Source organism: Calypte anna, chromosome 6 (assembly GCF_003957555.1).
Source record: "Calypte anna isolate BGI_N300 chromosome 6, bCalAnn1_v1.p, whole genome shotgun sequence".
In the NCBI taxonomy this organism is placed as follows: Eukaryota; Metazoa; Chordata; class Aves; order Apodiformes; family Trochilidae; genus Calypte; species Calypte anna.
Genome location: NC_044252.1, coordinates 20,371,014 through 20,387,078, shown reverse-complemented (window position 1 = coordinate 20,387,078; position 16,065 = coordinate 20,371,014). Strand labels below are relative to the sequence as shown.

Genomic DNA, 16,065 nt, shown 5'->3' with positions numbered 1-16,065 from the left:
GAAAGAAACATCTGTAAGTCATCTAGTTTAACTCTACTCAAAGGAGATACTGTTTAAAAGTTAGGTCAGGGCCTTGCCCAGTCAGGTTTTGAAAATCTCCAAGGACCTTATTACTCCTTTCCATACTAGTTCTGTTTCTTTTGGCTTTCATCTTGGCTGGACCAGTAACATGAAATATAACGGCTGTAACCTAGTCTGAAATAAAGCACAAAAAAAATCAGTCCTATAAACATGAAAAAAAAAAACAAAACAAACCCAAATGCTTGAGTTTGACAGAACATGGTCTAAAGTCATAGGTATATAGTATAAACTTAAAATTCCTAGCTACATGGTGTAAAATATATAAATATAATATTAATAAACACAAGTAAGAACAATCAAATTGCACATAGTATATCTAACTATTGATGAGAGAACATAAGGGATAGCAAAACAAACTCATGGTGTGGTGGTGACCTTTCTGCCAGAGTTCATGAGGACTGTGACTCTGATTCTCTAGTACTGACTGTTTCAGCCCTTCCAGAAGTTCAACAAATTTCTAAAAACCTGCAGAAATAAGAATAAAATAGTTATGATGTATTTTGTTGTGATTTCCCATCCCTGCATGTTGAAAATATCTCATAAAGAAATCAGCACCCTTTATGCTCATCCTAGAATACTGAATACCCTGAAGCCTTGAGTTCAAGCAAAATGAATCTTTATTCACCTTTTCATAAGGGAGTCCAGGCATCTTATTATTAAGTATTCACAGGTGATTTTATCTCACTATCACTTAGTGTTGAACTTGGTACAATAGGTCACAGTACTGAAGTGAACTTTAAATTGTTTCTTTCCATGGGGCATGTTGTTAGGAAGAGTAGCACACCGTGGTCTGTGTACAGCAGTCGTTGTGTGTAGTATTTAAGAAACCATGGGCTATACCCTAACAACAATGTGATGTATTCAGTTATGCAAAGTCTGTTGTTATTGTTCTAGAAAAGTAGCTAAAAACCTTAATCATTATTGCTTGCATTTAAGATTAATTGATCCAGCTAATACTTGACCCATGAAGCAGCTTGCTGTCAGATAGCAAAAGTGAGGAATATTCTGCAGTGTTGAAATACAGGAAAAGAAGCTGTCACTACTAAGGATTCCTAACTGAAAAATGACATTAAGTATTAAAATGTGTTTTTAAAAAATGTTGAAATACCATCTAATTACCAAGTCAAGAAGAGTAGTTATTCACAATTGATCAAATTAATAGGTTTCTGATGTTTTGTTTCTGTTTGAGTCCATTGATGTGTAAGTAGTGGTTGGATATACTGCATATATATGTTCCAAATGTGGCTGTGAAACTATCATTCATGGGACTTCCAAACATTTTTAAAATGTCTTCTTATTCTAAAAAGGAAATTAAAGTCAATATTTAGAAGTGTTCAGGTAATAGATATTCAGAAGAATTTCTGTTTGGAAAAAACATGAAATTATTCATCTTGATAGATTAGGTTTTTACCTGTGCTGTGCATTTCAAATTCCTGTCATAAATTTTCTGTAACTCTCATCTTTGTGTAGTGCAAGCTAATTCTGTTCTGGTGCTGCAACATATAAATACTGAGATTTTTTTTTTTTTTTTGAGAAAGTATCTGTGAACAAAGACAATAGACAGGTAGGACTACAAAAAAAAATGTCCTGTGTTTGACTTATGCAGACACCTGACACAGAATATAATAATCCAGGGTGTATTTTAGGGCGTCAATATACCTTGCACTGACTTCATTATAAGTCCCTTCCTTTACTGTGCATTGAATGTGGACTTTAAAGGAATTAAAAATCTGCTTGTATGCTTTTCATATCAGGAAACTGTTTAATCTTTTCTCTAAAAATGTGGGTTTGATTTGTCAATGAGAAAAGTTTGGTAGATGGAAAGATTCAACAGAAGGGGTTTTGTGGTTTCCATGGATCTTGTGCGTAAATGCTTTTTGATTGAAATGGCCCTTTGAGTTTGTGACTAAATACTTCTCATAGACCAAGAAGATTTAATAATCAAAATTATATTATTTTTATTTAGTGTGTGGTTTTTTCATGTCTTAAACAAGACTGTTTGTTCTCTCACTTTGCCTGAGGTTACATCTTCCTCTAGCTGTGTGATTAGATTTTAGATACATGCAGTTGAAAATAAAGCAAATTACCTAAATAGATGGGAGGTACAAGTAAATTGTGATTAGCACGTAATTATAAAACCAGAGATGCAGAAGCCTGAAACTCTATCTCTAATTTTGGTGACGTGACCTAATCCTTAACAATATTTTAAAGGTGGGGAGTTTACTACCATACTGGTAAAATCCTCAGAAACACTAAGAATCCTTTAATACTTTTAATTTTAAATATTTAAAAGCCAAAAGAGTGACCTCCATATATTATCTATGCACAGACATTATAGATATGTCTTGAGTATTGTGGGTGGCTATCATTTAAGAATATGCATAGAATATGCTGAATAAATTATGCAAAGGGATTAAATTTACGTTTGTTTTGTAAACTTCATAAACTAGCACTTTATAAAGACATATGACTATATTAAGTATGAATCTACTAAATATTTCAAATATGTATGTCACACAGGGGCCAGACAATTTCTGATTTTAAACTGTTTCTGAGTACTCTATGTAACAGTAACAACCCAGTCACTACTATGTGATTAAAACCAGCTGATGCATTCAGCAGTTCTGCATACAATTATGTTTGAAACTGTAATTTTCATTTTTGTAGAAGAAAGACGGTTAGTTTAAGCAGAAATGGAAGATTGCATGGGGAAACACTTAATTTCCTAAGCACATTATCCTAGTGGCCTGTATCAATCAAATGGGCTTTATAAGATTCTTGAAATGTTTCAGGTGGCAGCAGAAGACATAAAAATGCTTTTTAGCCTGTTGGAGCTGTGCTTTCATGATACTGTTTTCTCTTGTTAAGTAGTAATACCAACATTCATCATTTAAGAATCAGTAAAGTAAAAAATGTAGTATTAATTTAAAAAACAGACCATTTTTTAAAAGAAGTGAATTCAAGGTTTCTGTTTGCTTGTTTATGAACCGTTACAGTTCACATTTTTCACATATTGCCTATAATTATCTGTAATGGAAAAATGAAAATTTATTCTTATGTATATAAACTGTTTCTTAAAGGAGATTGTAATATAAATGACAGTTGTTGAGATTTCCCTTACCTAATCACTGGCTGAGATGTCAACCTGAGATGATTAGAGTTATTAAAGCTCCTCGAGGTTTCACATTACAAGGTGGGCAGGTGAATGACAAAGTATTTTAAAATAAGGGAAGGCTGAAATGATATAGATGGCATAACTATGAGAAAGGTCTTAGAGGACCTTGCGCCTTTTTAGACATGAAAGCTGATTTTAAGAACAAAGCTGTAGGAACTCAAATTTCAGTTGTTTCTCTGTTCACTTAAAAGTTCAGTAGCGAAAGCTAAGATTCTTAATCATCTGCCCTTTGGAACAAGACCTTAGTGCTGCATCACAGGATACAAGGCTTGCAAATAATGTGTTATTTAACAATGTTGTTTTTGTAGAAATCACATCTCTGAAGTCTTTCTTGTATTTTCTTCTAAACAATTTCAGTTTCCTCTGGCCCTGTGCACAAAGATCTTCCCCTTCATGTAAGATCATTGATTTATGTAACAGAAAAAGCAAAAGACATGAATTTAGCAGAAGAGGATTAATGTGTTCTCCCTAGCTATATTTCCCAGTAGTTACTGTATTCTATTTTCCTTGATTGTTTGAACACTTCTGTATTGAATGCTCAGCTCAGCAAATCTAGGAACAAGCAATCTGGGTCTACCTGTGAAGTTCCTGTCTTGATGGCATCACTTATTTGGTCATTAGTATACTCCGAATAATTCTGTGCATGCACAGTGAAAGAACTTTACAGAACATAAAGCTAATAGTATTCTTCTCTAGAAAATTGATACTTTTATGTATTACCTGTGAAAATCATGCACTTGTAATTATTCAGCTCTGACTTGGCAATATAGCTCAGAATAAATAAGGTCTCTGAATATCTTTTTTTAATACAACAAATAGATTTTATACCTAAAACAAAAAGTATACAAAGTAGTGAATAAATAACCTCTGAATATAAAGATGCTCCTCCTGTGAAACTTTAGAATTATGTAAATTCAGGTGATGTAAAAATTACAAAATAAAGACTTGACTGGTCTGCTTGAAACTACAGTATTTCTGCAGAAGAAAAAGCATTCTCTTGCCAAAAATGTGTTGCCTACAAATCAAGTAGCTTTCTAAGCTCTTGAAGTAGCTCTACTCTTCAAGTAGCTTTCTCAGCTCATAAAACACAGGGGGATTCAGGGGGCTGTGCTGGTGACGGCCATAATAAAATTCAGAATTTATGTGAATTCCTTTCTTAAAATATTATTTCAAAATTTAGTCATTGGAGAAATTAAACCAGAACCCCCGTCCCGGGGACTTTAACTGTAGATTGAAATTTAAATATATTTCCTCTGCCGGTAATTTTGTTTGGTTCCTTTGGCAGGTTAATGAAATATTACATCAAATAAAAAAATATCCATATTGTGCATTTAAAATTCATGGCAATTCTACTGACAGTCTTAAAACATTGATGCTAATATAATGTGAGTCACACGTTAAATATGTGACCCAATAAGGGTACAGCACTTATTATCATGATCTTTGCATGCTTTACTTTTCATTTCACTTTCATATTATATAAAATGGCATTGTCATATATAAGGTATAATCAGAATATCTTGTCCTGATGAGAGTTATAGGTTAATGGTTCTTTTCTCCCCTTTGAAAGACAGAAGGATATCTTGATGGTAATGGACTTTCTGAAGGTGCACTGCAATGCTCAGTGAAGCAGTTCTTTGATTCAGTAGGCTGGAACTGCAAAACTAACAACTCTGCACCAGACTAGTAAAATGCCTGAAAAAAATGAGGTAGCAATGAATTCCTCAGAGCAAGAGTATCAGCCACTTTCTACTAGAAACTAACTGTGGAAACAGAATTGAAAGGACTGTTGTGTTCCCTAGAGATAAAATTATTGTGCAAATAGAAAATATTCAAAGCGTATGTTCTCCTCCTATTATTTCTGTCCAAGCATTAAGAGAAAGAGTTTTCTCTCTATAATTCCATGCTTTTAAAATATTTTTAAATGAAAAGAAATACTATTTTTTTTTCTTATCAACATGCTGCTTAATATTTTACTTACTTCTTTCCCCAAAGTACATCCAGCATGAGGATATCCTTATCCTGACACTATTTAATCATTAAATCTGAGCAGGAGTAGAAATCACTAGAGCTAAACTGCAATATGGAATGCACTGTAGAATCATCCCTCTCTTTGATTTCCAATGGCCTCCAAGGCATTCTCAAAAAAACGGGAAAAAATAAAGGCAAGGTCTCTCGTTTCTTAGATACAGTGGCTCTTCAAGTTGGTCTGGCTCACCAAGAGTCAAAAGAGTTATCTCTATGAAAGGGAAACTCCCTTCTCTTGTCTTCTGAATTTTTACTAAACATTCTTCTGTCTTCTAGAGTCATTGTAAAGTAAATTTCTTTTCCTCTGCAAAATACCAAAGCAGACATAATGGCTACACTAGCCATGAAGGGTGTTAATGAAGGAAGATGAACAGAAATAGCTTCAGCATATCCTCTTGGCATCCCCCAGTAGCAGAGCCTGACCTTTCACAGTCTTACCTGGCAGTGCATGAGGCATCATCTGACAGTATGAATAACTAGTGCAGTGGGCCGACTGAGTGTACCATCTTCTGGAAAAAAGATTGACTGTAAACAGGAAATTAAAAAGCAGAATAATATTGCCATATAAAGGATGCTAAATAGAATTTTCACACAGCTCCTTATTCTGCTGTTACTTACCATTTAGAGTTTGACTTGCAATATTAAAATTTATATTACCATTGTTAGTAGATTGTTTTTCTTTTTTTCTTTATAAGTGAATTCTCTATGCTATATTCTACATTGGAGAAAAGGAAAAAGCACTTAAGTATGTCATTTCTCTTCAGTAAGGCCATGAAGCAGAAGTAACATACTATTTGTAATATGTTCGTAAGTCCAGACCATCTGCAATTAGGATTCAAATTGACAGAGGTTTTTTCATAAATGAAAAGTACATTGTCAAAATATCAGAATTACTACAAACTTATCCTTTTGTTAATCAAAATTTCCAGAAAAAAGGGCCATGATTATTGATGAATGAAAAATTAAGGAAGAAAAAAATTGAAAATCAGGCTCATAAATTCAGCTTTCTACTAAGCAGCTACTTCTCTGTCTTCCTGCCTGCTGGGTACTTGGAACTGTGACATCTGGTTAGCTCAGAAGTTAATGACCATTTTCTATATGGATTATTTTCACAAATATGTTAAAATAAAAGTCCAGCTCAAGGAAGAATAAAGGGGATAGTGATTTTGCTGTGACTGCTCTCTTAATTACATGTTTATTTTGCAAGTTGCTAGTAGATTGACACCTCTTCTTATGTGAACTGTGTCCTGCAAGTAAGTAGAGCTAAATAGATGAATCTTTTTCTGTAGTGGGAAAAAGGAAATCAATTAATGTTTTGTTGGTGTCTTTATATATCTAACATGTACCTTTGTAGAGTCGAGCATGGAGAAAGGAATACTTTTAAATATGCACATATTTTAATTAAATAATGTCTAATTAAATAAAGTCTATTTGAAGCTATTGAATTACTTCCTGGTATGGTTCCATTCTTCCAGCCTCTGCAGAAAAAAAAAAAAGAGTCTTACACGGAACCCACAATCCAAGGTCTGGTCTTTTTTGGAAGTATTCATTCCAGAATCAAGAGTTTTGGCTGGACAATATCCAGACATTCAAGCAAGAAATTCATCACAGGATAGAACTCTCTTTTTACTTGCTGACTTACTGAATAGTATTTATGGAAACAAACTTAGATTAATATATTGTATGTTAAGTTAGCAGAATGGATGCTGCCTACAGGCTATTGCAGTCATTCTTGCTGACATTATCCTGTTTCTATCAGATTGGCTATGTAGCTCCCAGTGTTTTGTGGTAGCCTTACAAGAGGACTTCTTGCTAAAAGGAAGCTGAGAAATGGGAGCTGTGGTGTCAACAGAGGGACACCTCCTCAGGCTGTGTCTGCTGCTCTGTTGGAGGGGGTTTGTGTTTATGTCAGAGCATTGTACTTATTGGTTCCAGGCAGCTGCAGCAGGAATTTAGGGGGCCCCTCTAATGTTCATTTAATATGATTCCTCCCTGCACAAATAACTGCACATCATTTCAGTGTCTGCATAGCCTACTTTTCAGGCAATAGGTGTTGCCTACACTGCAGCTAAGAGGCACAAATGCAGCATGGTGAGGCCAACCAGGCCAGCTTTAATCTAATTAGCTTGGATAACAAAATTAGTGAGGATGTAATAGAATGAGAATAAATGTATGCTGATGTGAAAGACCACTAGGAATCATCAGAACATTGCTGGGTAGCCAGAACCACCAACATACAAATTTAAAAAAACTCTTCCTAAGGGCTATTGTAGTAGCCACATGGCAAATGCTTCAAATCATCCCAGGGTTTACAGTTTTCCCTCTCAATCAATTTTAAAATATTATCTCAATTCACTGTTTACCAAGATCAAATTTTGGTTAAAGAACTTTTTTTAATCCCTCCCTGTGGTTTCCCAATCTTTAAATTTTGCCTACATAGCTGTGTTGACAAGAGTCAAACCCTCTCTGATAGCTGGTTCCATCATATCAGTCATATCTGTAAGGGCAAGGTCTTTCTGTCTTACTGCTGCCTGCAAAATTTCATTACAAATAGGCTGAGAATCACCTTCTGCATTCTTGAGTGTTAGAAGAGCATCACAAGTAGATAAAATCAGCTCTGATCTTGACTTGCTGTGTGTTCTTTTGTGAAGAGGATATAACCAATTGACATGAGAAAAATTAGAAAAGCAACTCAGCAGTAGAAAATGTGATTGGAAGACAAAGCTGGCTAATAAACCATAGAACAGAGACCTTTAAAGCTTTAAAACCAGATCAGTCATGAGAAGGAGCAGAAAGTGTAAGACAGGCAAACAGCATAGGAAAGAGAGTGGTCATTATATTCAGAATAGGAAAATATACTTGAGGAGGTAAAAAAGGATGGTTGAAAAGCATGTATTTCCTCAGTCTACAAGGCTTATCTGTATGGTACTGCTTATTATATTGTTCTGTGAATGAGAATAACTGCACAGGAGCACTGCCTCTTACTTTTGCTCTTGTATGGCTGAGACACCAGAATTTGGCTGCAGCAGCAAAAGCAGAAAAGACCATCATCTTTCCAATTACAACCCTTACATTCAAACCACTTTAACTGGTCTGGGAAATGTGCTCTGTGTACATGCCCAGGTGGGCATGTATATAATACCAGTGGGTGTTAGTAATAGGCCTCCTCATCCACAAGTCAGGCTTTGTAGGGAGTAACAGGCAGACAGTCATTGGTAAAACTTACAGAATACCAGGAGGGAACTACAGTAACCATGGGATCTTTCAGACAAGAATACATTCTTCTTGCTCCTACTTGAACTCACAGCGAGGTAATCATGTTCCTTTAGCTTGGAGACAAACTCCTGGATTCCATAATTTTCCCAATCTCTTCATTTACAGTAAATAAGGGTGACCTGTGTTTAAACAGGATGGGAATTAAGAATTCTTGTTCCAAAACAGATATTCTGTGTAACCTTGAACAGTTAATCTCTCCTTGCTTGTTTTCTCATTGGAACAACAAGGAGAATAATGTTTATTGACCACACAGGGGGCTGTAAGGCTAAATTAATTAATTTTATAAAGTGCTGATTCTGTGAGATTCCAGAAAGGTTTTCTGGAAGTACAAAGCATAGCTATTTATCATCTGTATTTACTTTTTATTCATGCCCTATTAATTCTACTTCTTTTTCCTCAAAATTATGTGTCCTAATAATCTGATCTGCATTAAAAAGAAGAAATTTATAAAAACTAATGATTGCATAGGAACTAACATTTGGAAAGACTGGTCTAAATTGCTTAATTTAAAGTGTACTTTCTCACAACCAATATATGGATTTTCTTTAATAATGTTTCTTCTATTTGGTGACATTCCAATGTGGTCTTTTCTCCTGTATATACTGTTTAAGGTATCCATTAGCTAACAAATGAGCAAGAGTATGCACTTCTGCTCTTGGAATTTGACTTCTATATCCTTGATTATATTTTCTTTTTATTCTGTTTTAATCCCATTCCTTTCTTTCTGGAACTTCTGTTTAGGAGATTTTTTTTTCCAGTAAGTCAGGCCAGCTTGTGTGCCATGCTGGATATCAGTGCAATTCACCTTGGGTATACAGGAACCATTTGACTTCACTGTATGTCACTTCCAGAATATATTTTCTGTCTCTTAACGATGAGCCAGGACAGGAATTTGGCAAGAGTTTGCCACATTTCTGAAGCACTGTGTAGCTAGGTGCTTCCAGAACATCTGATGCTACTGTTGCAGTCAGCCTGCTGAAAGTGTGAGTTATAAAGTAGATTGTCCAACATCCAAATACTGGTTTGTCTGAGACTTTAGATAAAGATATGATTTAAATGTATGTATCCTATTTGTAAAAAGTGGTGGCACTGCAAAAAATGAAATTATAGGTTGCATTGTAGGTAAACTCTATGGGGTAATTATGTAAAACGAGTTGGAAGTGCAGTTTGCTACACTTGTTTCTGTATTCCTATTTTTCTGCTCCTTGCTATTTCTTACATAAATTTGGGTTAACTTTTTCATGCCTCATTGCTTACCCTAGTCATTTCCTGAATTTCAAAAATGTCATTGAACATGTCTTTGTTAAAAATAATAATGAGCTATTAAGCTAGCTTATTCAACTTGCTCAAGTCAAAAGATATTTACAATCATTAAACTGGAGTGGATGAATGGGTTTTTTAAGAAGGCAGCTTGTTCATTGGAATTTGTTGAGTTCTACAGAATAAGCCAAGTTTGAAGGAAAAAATGCATTTAATGACTTTGAACTTATAGAATCTGAAGAGCTTTTTGATGATTGTGGAGGATGATTTTCTCTGGTCTGTTTACAGATTTGACCATCAGGAAAAAGACTGACTGCAAATGGTACATATGAAGGGATTTTTAATCCTCCTCATTTCTCCAAATTACTCCTCTGAGCAGAAAAAAAGTAGAATTTCCAAGTGAACTGCCCCTTTTCTCTTTGCTTATCTGTACTCCATTTCTTTTGTCATCCCGGAATGAGGAAAATGTTTCTGTTATTTCACTGAATTTCCCTGGGAATATTTTTAGGTTAAATTGAATACAGCTCTTTAGTCTGCATATTTTTAATTTATAATGCTTACATATTGAAGTCCTATTAAATATAAATATCTAGGTGAGTGAAATAATTTTATTTGGGATGTTAAGTTCTTTCAAACATAAGTCATGATCTTGTTAGAAGTGGGTCAATATAAATATTAAATATTAAGGTTTCTGCTGTCTGCTTGGTAAAGTACAATGTTTATTGTGACCATACTTCATTCTTTGCTTTTCTGGTTTTAGGGACATGTTTAATGTTTCAGCAATATTGTATACTCAAGATACTTCAAGAAGGTACAACTTTTTAAAAAGCAGTATTCAACTACAAGTCAGACAAATTAAAATATCGGTTATTATCTCTTGATAGATTTTACCTGATTAGTGGCGGAGTTCCTTTTATTATATGTGGGATTACAGCAGCAACCAATATCAATAATTATGGAATTGAAGGCAATGCACCATAGTAAGTATAAACTATTATCATAAAACTTTTAAGGAAAACATTCTTTTTCTTATGCTGATCAATGTAACTGACTTCATAAAGGGTAAAGACATGCCATTTGGGTTGATATTTATTATGAAATATTATATAATAGCTATGAAAGAGCAATGTCTTAATCTGGGATTTGCTGCTTCACCTCTACCAATTTGATTCTGTTGCAGTCAATAGAAGCATGTTTCCTTTAGAGAATTACTCCTCATCTACATCTGAATGACTGAAAGGATATTAAAATACCTAATGGATAGCACATATTAATGGAACTACTAATTAATTAAACACTATCAATTTATTATTGACCTTGAATTGGTATCTTTCAAATGAGATATTTAAAGTAATTTAGAAATAATTGTTTTTAAAAAAGGACAAGTAAAAATCCTATCTCCACCCCTCACTTAAAAAACAATTTGGATTTTCACCTCCTGGAAATGTTCCCATTACAATGTTTCACAATCCCCACACAGTCCTCTAGTACAGTAGTGTGTTAGTGTTCAGTACACCTCCTTAAGCTCTCCAGGCGTTCCACCATTACTAATTCTTGTCATGTACATGAAACATGTAGCTGTGAATAAACTACATTAAGTCTTGTGTAAAAGTGTAGCAGAAAGTGAATCATACTGTAAAGTTAAATACATCCTATGTAAATGACCAATCAGCATGGCAAGACTGGCACACTCATGGATATATTAGTAGTTGGACAGCATGAGTACTGTAGAGGGCATCACTCTTAATTACTACTTTGAGCATCTTTTTAATACATTTGAAATGAGTTATGTTCAGGTTGAGAAAAGTGGAAACAAAGGAGAATAGTTTGAAAGTGAGCATTTTGTTCCTTAAAGTAATTTTTATACGTAAATGAAATTTGAATCCTGGTAAGAAGTTAGTATATATCGTGGGCAACTGTTTTCACTAATTAGACCCCAACTCATATTCCTATATTTATTCAAACTTGACCAATTAGACCATCACTTGTAATCAACAATATATTAAAAGACTCAGTTATTTATGTTCATAAATGTAAAATTTTTCATTTTGGCACAATTAGAGAGGTTATACTTCTTTAATCATGTTAATCATAGCAAATCAATACCTGATACCTCAGTCTGTACGGAAAACAAGACAAAGGTGAGGGATTTATATGACTGAGTAAAAAGGCAGCTCAACAGCGTCGTGAGTTAGATATGGAGTGAGTTAGTCATTTTAAATAGTATTAGTACACTAAATGTGGCTGCACAATCTTGAACTTTTTTTTATGGAACAAATTTTTAAAGTAATCCACACTGAGATTCCACCTGAAATAAAAGCATCCCAAGAGACTGTTCCACTGGGAAGCATTCCATTCTTCACTTCGCATCAAATATGCAGCATTCAAATGTTCTTCAGGTATGCATGTAGCTTTTTGCTCTCTGCTCACCCAGTTAAATATAGGTGGTAAATTACCTATCTTGTCACAGATATCTTTCAGGAAATCTTTTCATGTACATGTCTGACAACAAAATATATACTCCCTGGAGTGTTTCTAAGATTATTAATAAGTATGTGCATGTTTTTCATAGAATCATAGAATCATAGAATTGGCTGGGTTGGAAGGGACCTCAGAGATCATCGAGTCCAACCCTTGAACCACCGTTGCGGTTGCTAGACCATGGCACTGAGTGCCACATCCAGTCTCTTTTTAAATATCTCCAGGGATGGAGAATCCACCACTTCAGTGGTGGATAAATAGTTACACTACAGTTTCTTGTGATAAATACCTGCTGGGACTGCCTCTTTTTAGCTGAGAGGTTCTCAGCCTGGGAGAAAAATCCATTCTGCCCTTTTTATAGTGTTAGATGATTCCTGGCTTGACAAGAATGTGATATCAGAAAGCTCTTTGCTGTATTGGAAGGATTGCAACCAATAACACGTGCCTAAATGAATATGAAGTGTCACACAGTGTCACTTTTAGAGTTGGAATGAACCATGACAGATCATCTGGTCTGTCTTTCTGACTCAGTGGGAAATTAGCTATATTCATACTATTCCTGACAGTTATTTGTCTGAGATGCTCTAAATACACCAATAAAGGATACACTACACTTCACCATAACAGTTTATTATCCTAATTTATCTTAAGAGCTAGGAAAGTTTTTAAAATACAAAATTTATATCTTTCTTGCTTGCTTAAGCCCATTGCTTCTTGTCCTAGTCCAACAGATAAGTAAAGTAACTTACTTCTCTTTCCAGAAATCCATGCAATATTTATAATATAAGAACCTAGTAACAGCTGTACTAGGTTATACCACCAGCTCAGCAATCTGTCTGTAACTTTAGCTAAAAGCAGATCATAGAGAAAAGTGAAAACTAGGCAAGTATTCATTTTCCCCCTTTACAAGTTCTTCCAGTTTCCATCTGGGATTTCATTAGCCAGAAGTGTTTTCTTCTCCCATGTTTATTTGATAAGATCATTCATCCTCTGGACAGTCCTGTTAGACCTCTGTTAAATTATGCAGCTGACTGAGGCTTATTGAGATCATACTGGCCTGTGAACTACTTTAAACAGCTCTAAACCAGTTAGGGTTATATTATTTAAAGCCTAGCAATAATGGTCCGTGCTACTATAACGTTATGCTACCAGTGTATTGCATAAATTTCCTTAATTTTTCTGAGGACATCCAAATAGATGTAAATTAGCTCCCAGGAATTTCAGACACACTGGGGAATTCAGAAATGGCATATATCTTTTGCCTCTCCTTACTGCACGAAGCAGTAACTGTTCAACTGAAGGTAATTTTTCAGCCTCCCTTATTACTGAGGCTGTTCTCTACTTTGGCAGTAGGAAAATTCTGCAAGAACTGTCTTCAGGTTTAAGAGTTTGTCAGTGCTCATTGATACAAATCTTTCTATTGTTTGCAGGGATTGTGTAAACTATGCCTCGTTTGCTTTTTAATCGAAGTATTAGCACTGGCATTTTTAGTAGAAAAAAAGATTGACATAAGTGGTCACAAACTTCACTGCAATTCTAGATTCTAAACTGACCTACATTTCTTGAAAATTTCCAGCTTCAATATCTTTTAAATTATACTAGATCTTTTATTCTATTAAAAATAGGAAAGTGATATTTCAGTTTTAATTATTAGAGACATGCTTCCTTTCTCTACAACAAACCTTTGTGAACTTTCTGTCACTGTTGGGTCATACAAGTTAGTTAGAAAACCCAGTTTCACATCCATCAGTTGCGCATCACTTCTAATGTGAGACATAAAATGTTCTTGACTCTCTTTTTTGTTTGTTTGCTTTCAGTTGCTGGATGGCATGGGAGCCTAGTCTTGGTGCTTTTTATGGGCCAGTAGCATTCATTGTGCTAGTCACCTGTGTTTACTTTCTCTGCACGTACGTGCAGCTGAAGCGCCATCCCGAGCGCAAGTATGAGTTGAAGGAAAAGACGGAAGATCCGCAGAGAACACCAAGTACTGAGGTGGGCCATGGTCACATTACAGACTCTGCATCCATTCCCCAGTCAGCCTGTTCCATGATTTCTTCTTCCTTATTGGAAAATGAGCATTCATTTAAGGCTCAACTTCGAGCCGCAGCATTCACTTTGTTCCTGTTCACTGCCACTTGGACCTTTGGAGCACTTGCAGTATCTCAAGGTCATTTCTTGGATATGATATTCAGCTGTCTTTATGGAGCCTTCTGTGTGACCTTGGGCCTTTTCATCCTGATCCATCACTGTGCAAAGCGAGATGACGTGTGGCATTGCTGGTGGTCCTGTTGCCCATCTAGAAGAAACACCTATTCTGTCCAAGTTAATGTGCGTCCAAAGGTCAGCATCAACGGTGACACTCAAATTCATGCACCTTGTCTTCAGGAATCACCATGTCCAAACAAAACAGCTGTGTTTAATCATCCACCTGCGAGCCACTGCAAACTCACTAACCTACAAGCGGTTCAAAATCATGTTAACTGTCTTTCGCCTGTGACACCGTGTTGTGCAAAAATGCACTGTGATCAGCTACTTGATGATGAAGCTCACATTCATGTCCATAATGAGGGAACCTTCAGGCCCAATATGCACATTCATAGATGTCTGAAAAGCAGAACTAAGCCACGTTATTTCAGTCGGCATAGGTCTGCAGGTGAAAGAGAATACGCCTATCACATCCCTTCAAGTCTCGATGGCAGCATTCACAGCTCACATACAGACAGTCCCCACAGTACACATGACAGCCAGTCAGGTCACAGACGGGCCTGCTGCTCAAAAAGTGATCCATATCCTACTGTCAACCAGCCTGAAAGTAGTGATGCAAGTACTGTAATATACAGTTGTGCCAAAATAGCAGAGAGCGACACTGTGCACCATCCAGCTCATTTTGAAATGCACCCACGGACACAGTCATTGCCATTTAATACGACGAATCACAACGGAATTCTCAAGGGAAACATGCATGAAGCCATGATATACAGCTCAGATAGTACAGGAAATATCAAAACTGGCCCTTGGAAGAATGAAACTACTGTGTAGTTCGTGGGCCATCATAATGCGTTTTTTCCCCCTAAACCATCATTATCTTTGTTTTTATTCCAGACTAAATAGGATGACATATTTGTGTAGCTCAGCAGTAAATTGTACAGCTTTTCCATCCTTATTGGCATTTTCTTAATAGGATTCTGAAAGAGAGAGATAGCAACAGTTTCTAAGTGAAGTTATTTTTTAAAAGAAAGCTATAAAATCATTCTGTAAGGTAATTAGAAAATGAAGTTGGCCAGTTGAATATGAAAGGCAAAATCCTTTTGTTACACAGAACAGAATTTCTTTAGAAATACATAATTTTCGTTCATTGTTTTCACTTCTGTTCTGTAAGGACTTCACTTTATTTATAAACATCTGCATCTTAACCTTCTACTTATTTATTTTTGTAGCAAAAATTTCTGTGGCATAGATTTAATCAGAAATTAATCCAGTAGAAATTATAAACAGGATTTTTTAAAATTAGAGCTTTTTAGATCCACAAAAGTGATACTGCCTCTAAAGATCTTCTGTAGCATATGGCCTGTAAAGTTGTGTAATGTACAGTCTCTGTTCAGTCCTTTTTCTTGTTGGAGAGAAGTGCTAGATAATTTCTATTACATCTATGGTGCTGTATTGGTTGTATTTTGCATGACGTATGTCAGGATATACCATTTGCTGTTTTCTAATATTACATGTTGTACGAGGCTGTGAAAACCCTATTGATATTAATCTAGAAC

At 35.4% G+C, this 16,065-nt stretch overlaps 1 protein-coding gene across 1 annotated transcript in view; it reads left to right on the top strand.

The window, feature by feature from the left end:
* The window catches only part of LOC103535886 (adhesion G protein-coupled receptor A3), a 250,606-nt gene extending 235,216 nt beyond the window's left edge, over positions 1-15,390 (top strand). Inside the window, exons 18-19 of the mRNA XM_030453634.1 lie at positions 10,705-10,800; positions 14,119-15,390. Of these exons, the coding sequence (XP_030309494.1) occupies positions 10,705-10,800; positions 14,119-15,340 (1,318 nt within the window). The 3' untranslated portion in view covers positions 15,341-15,390. The remainder of the gene's footprint in view (positions 1-10,704; positions 10,801-14,118) is intronic.
* The last annotated feature ends 675 nt before the right edge of the window (positions 15,391-16,065 follow it).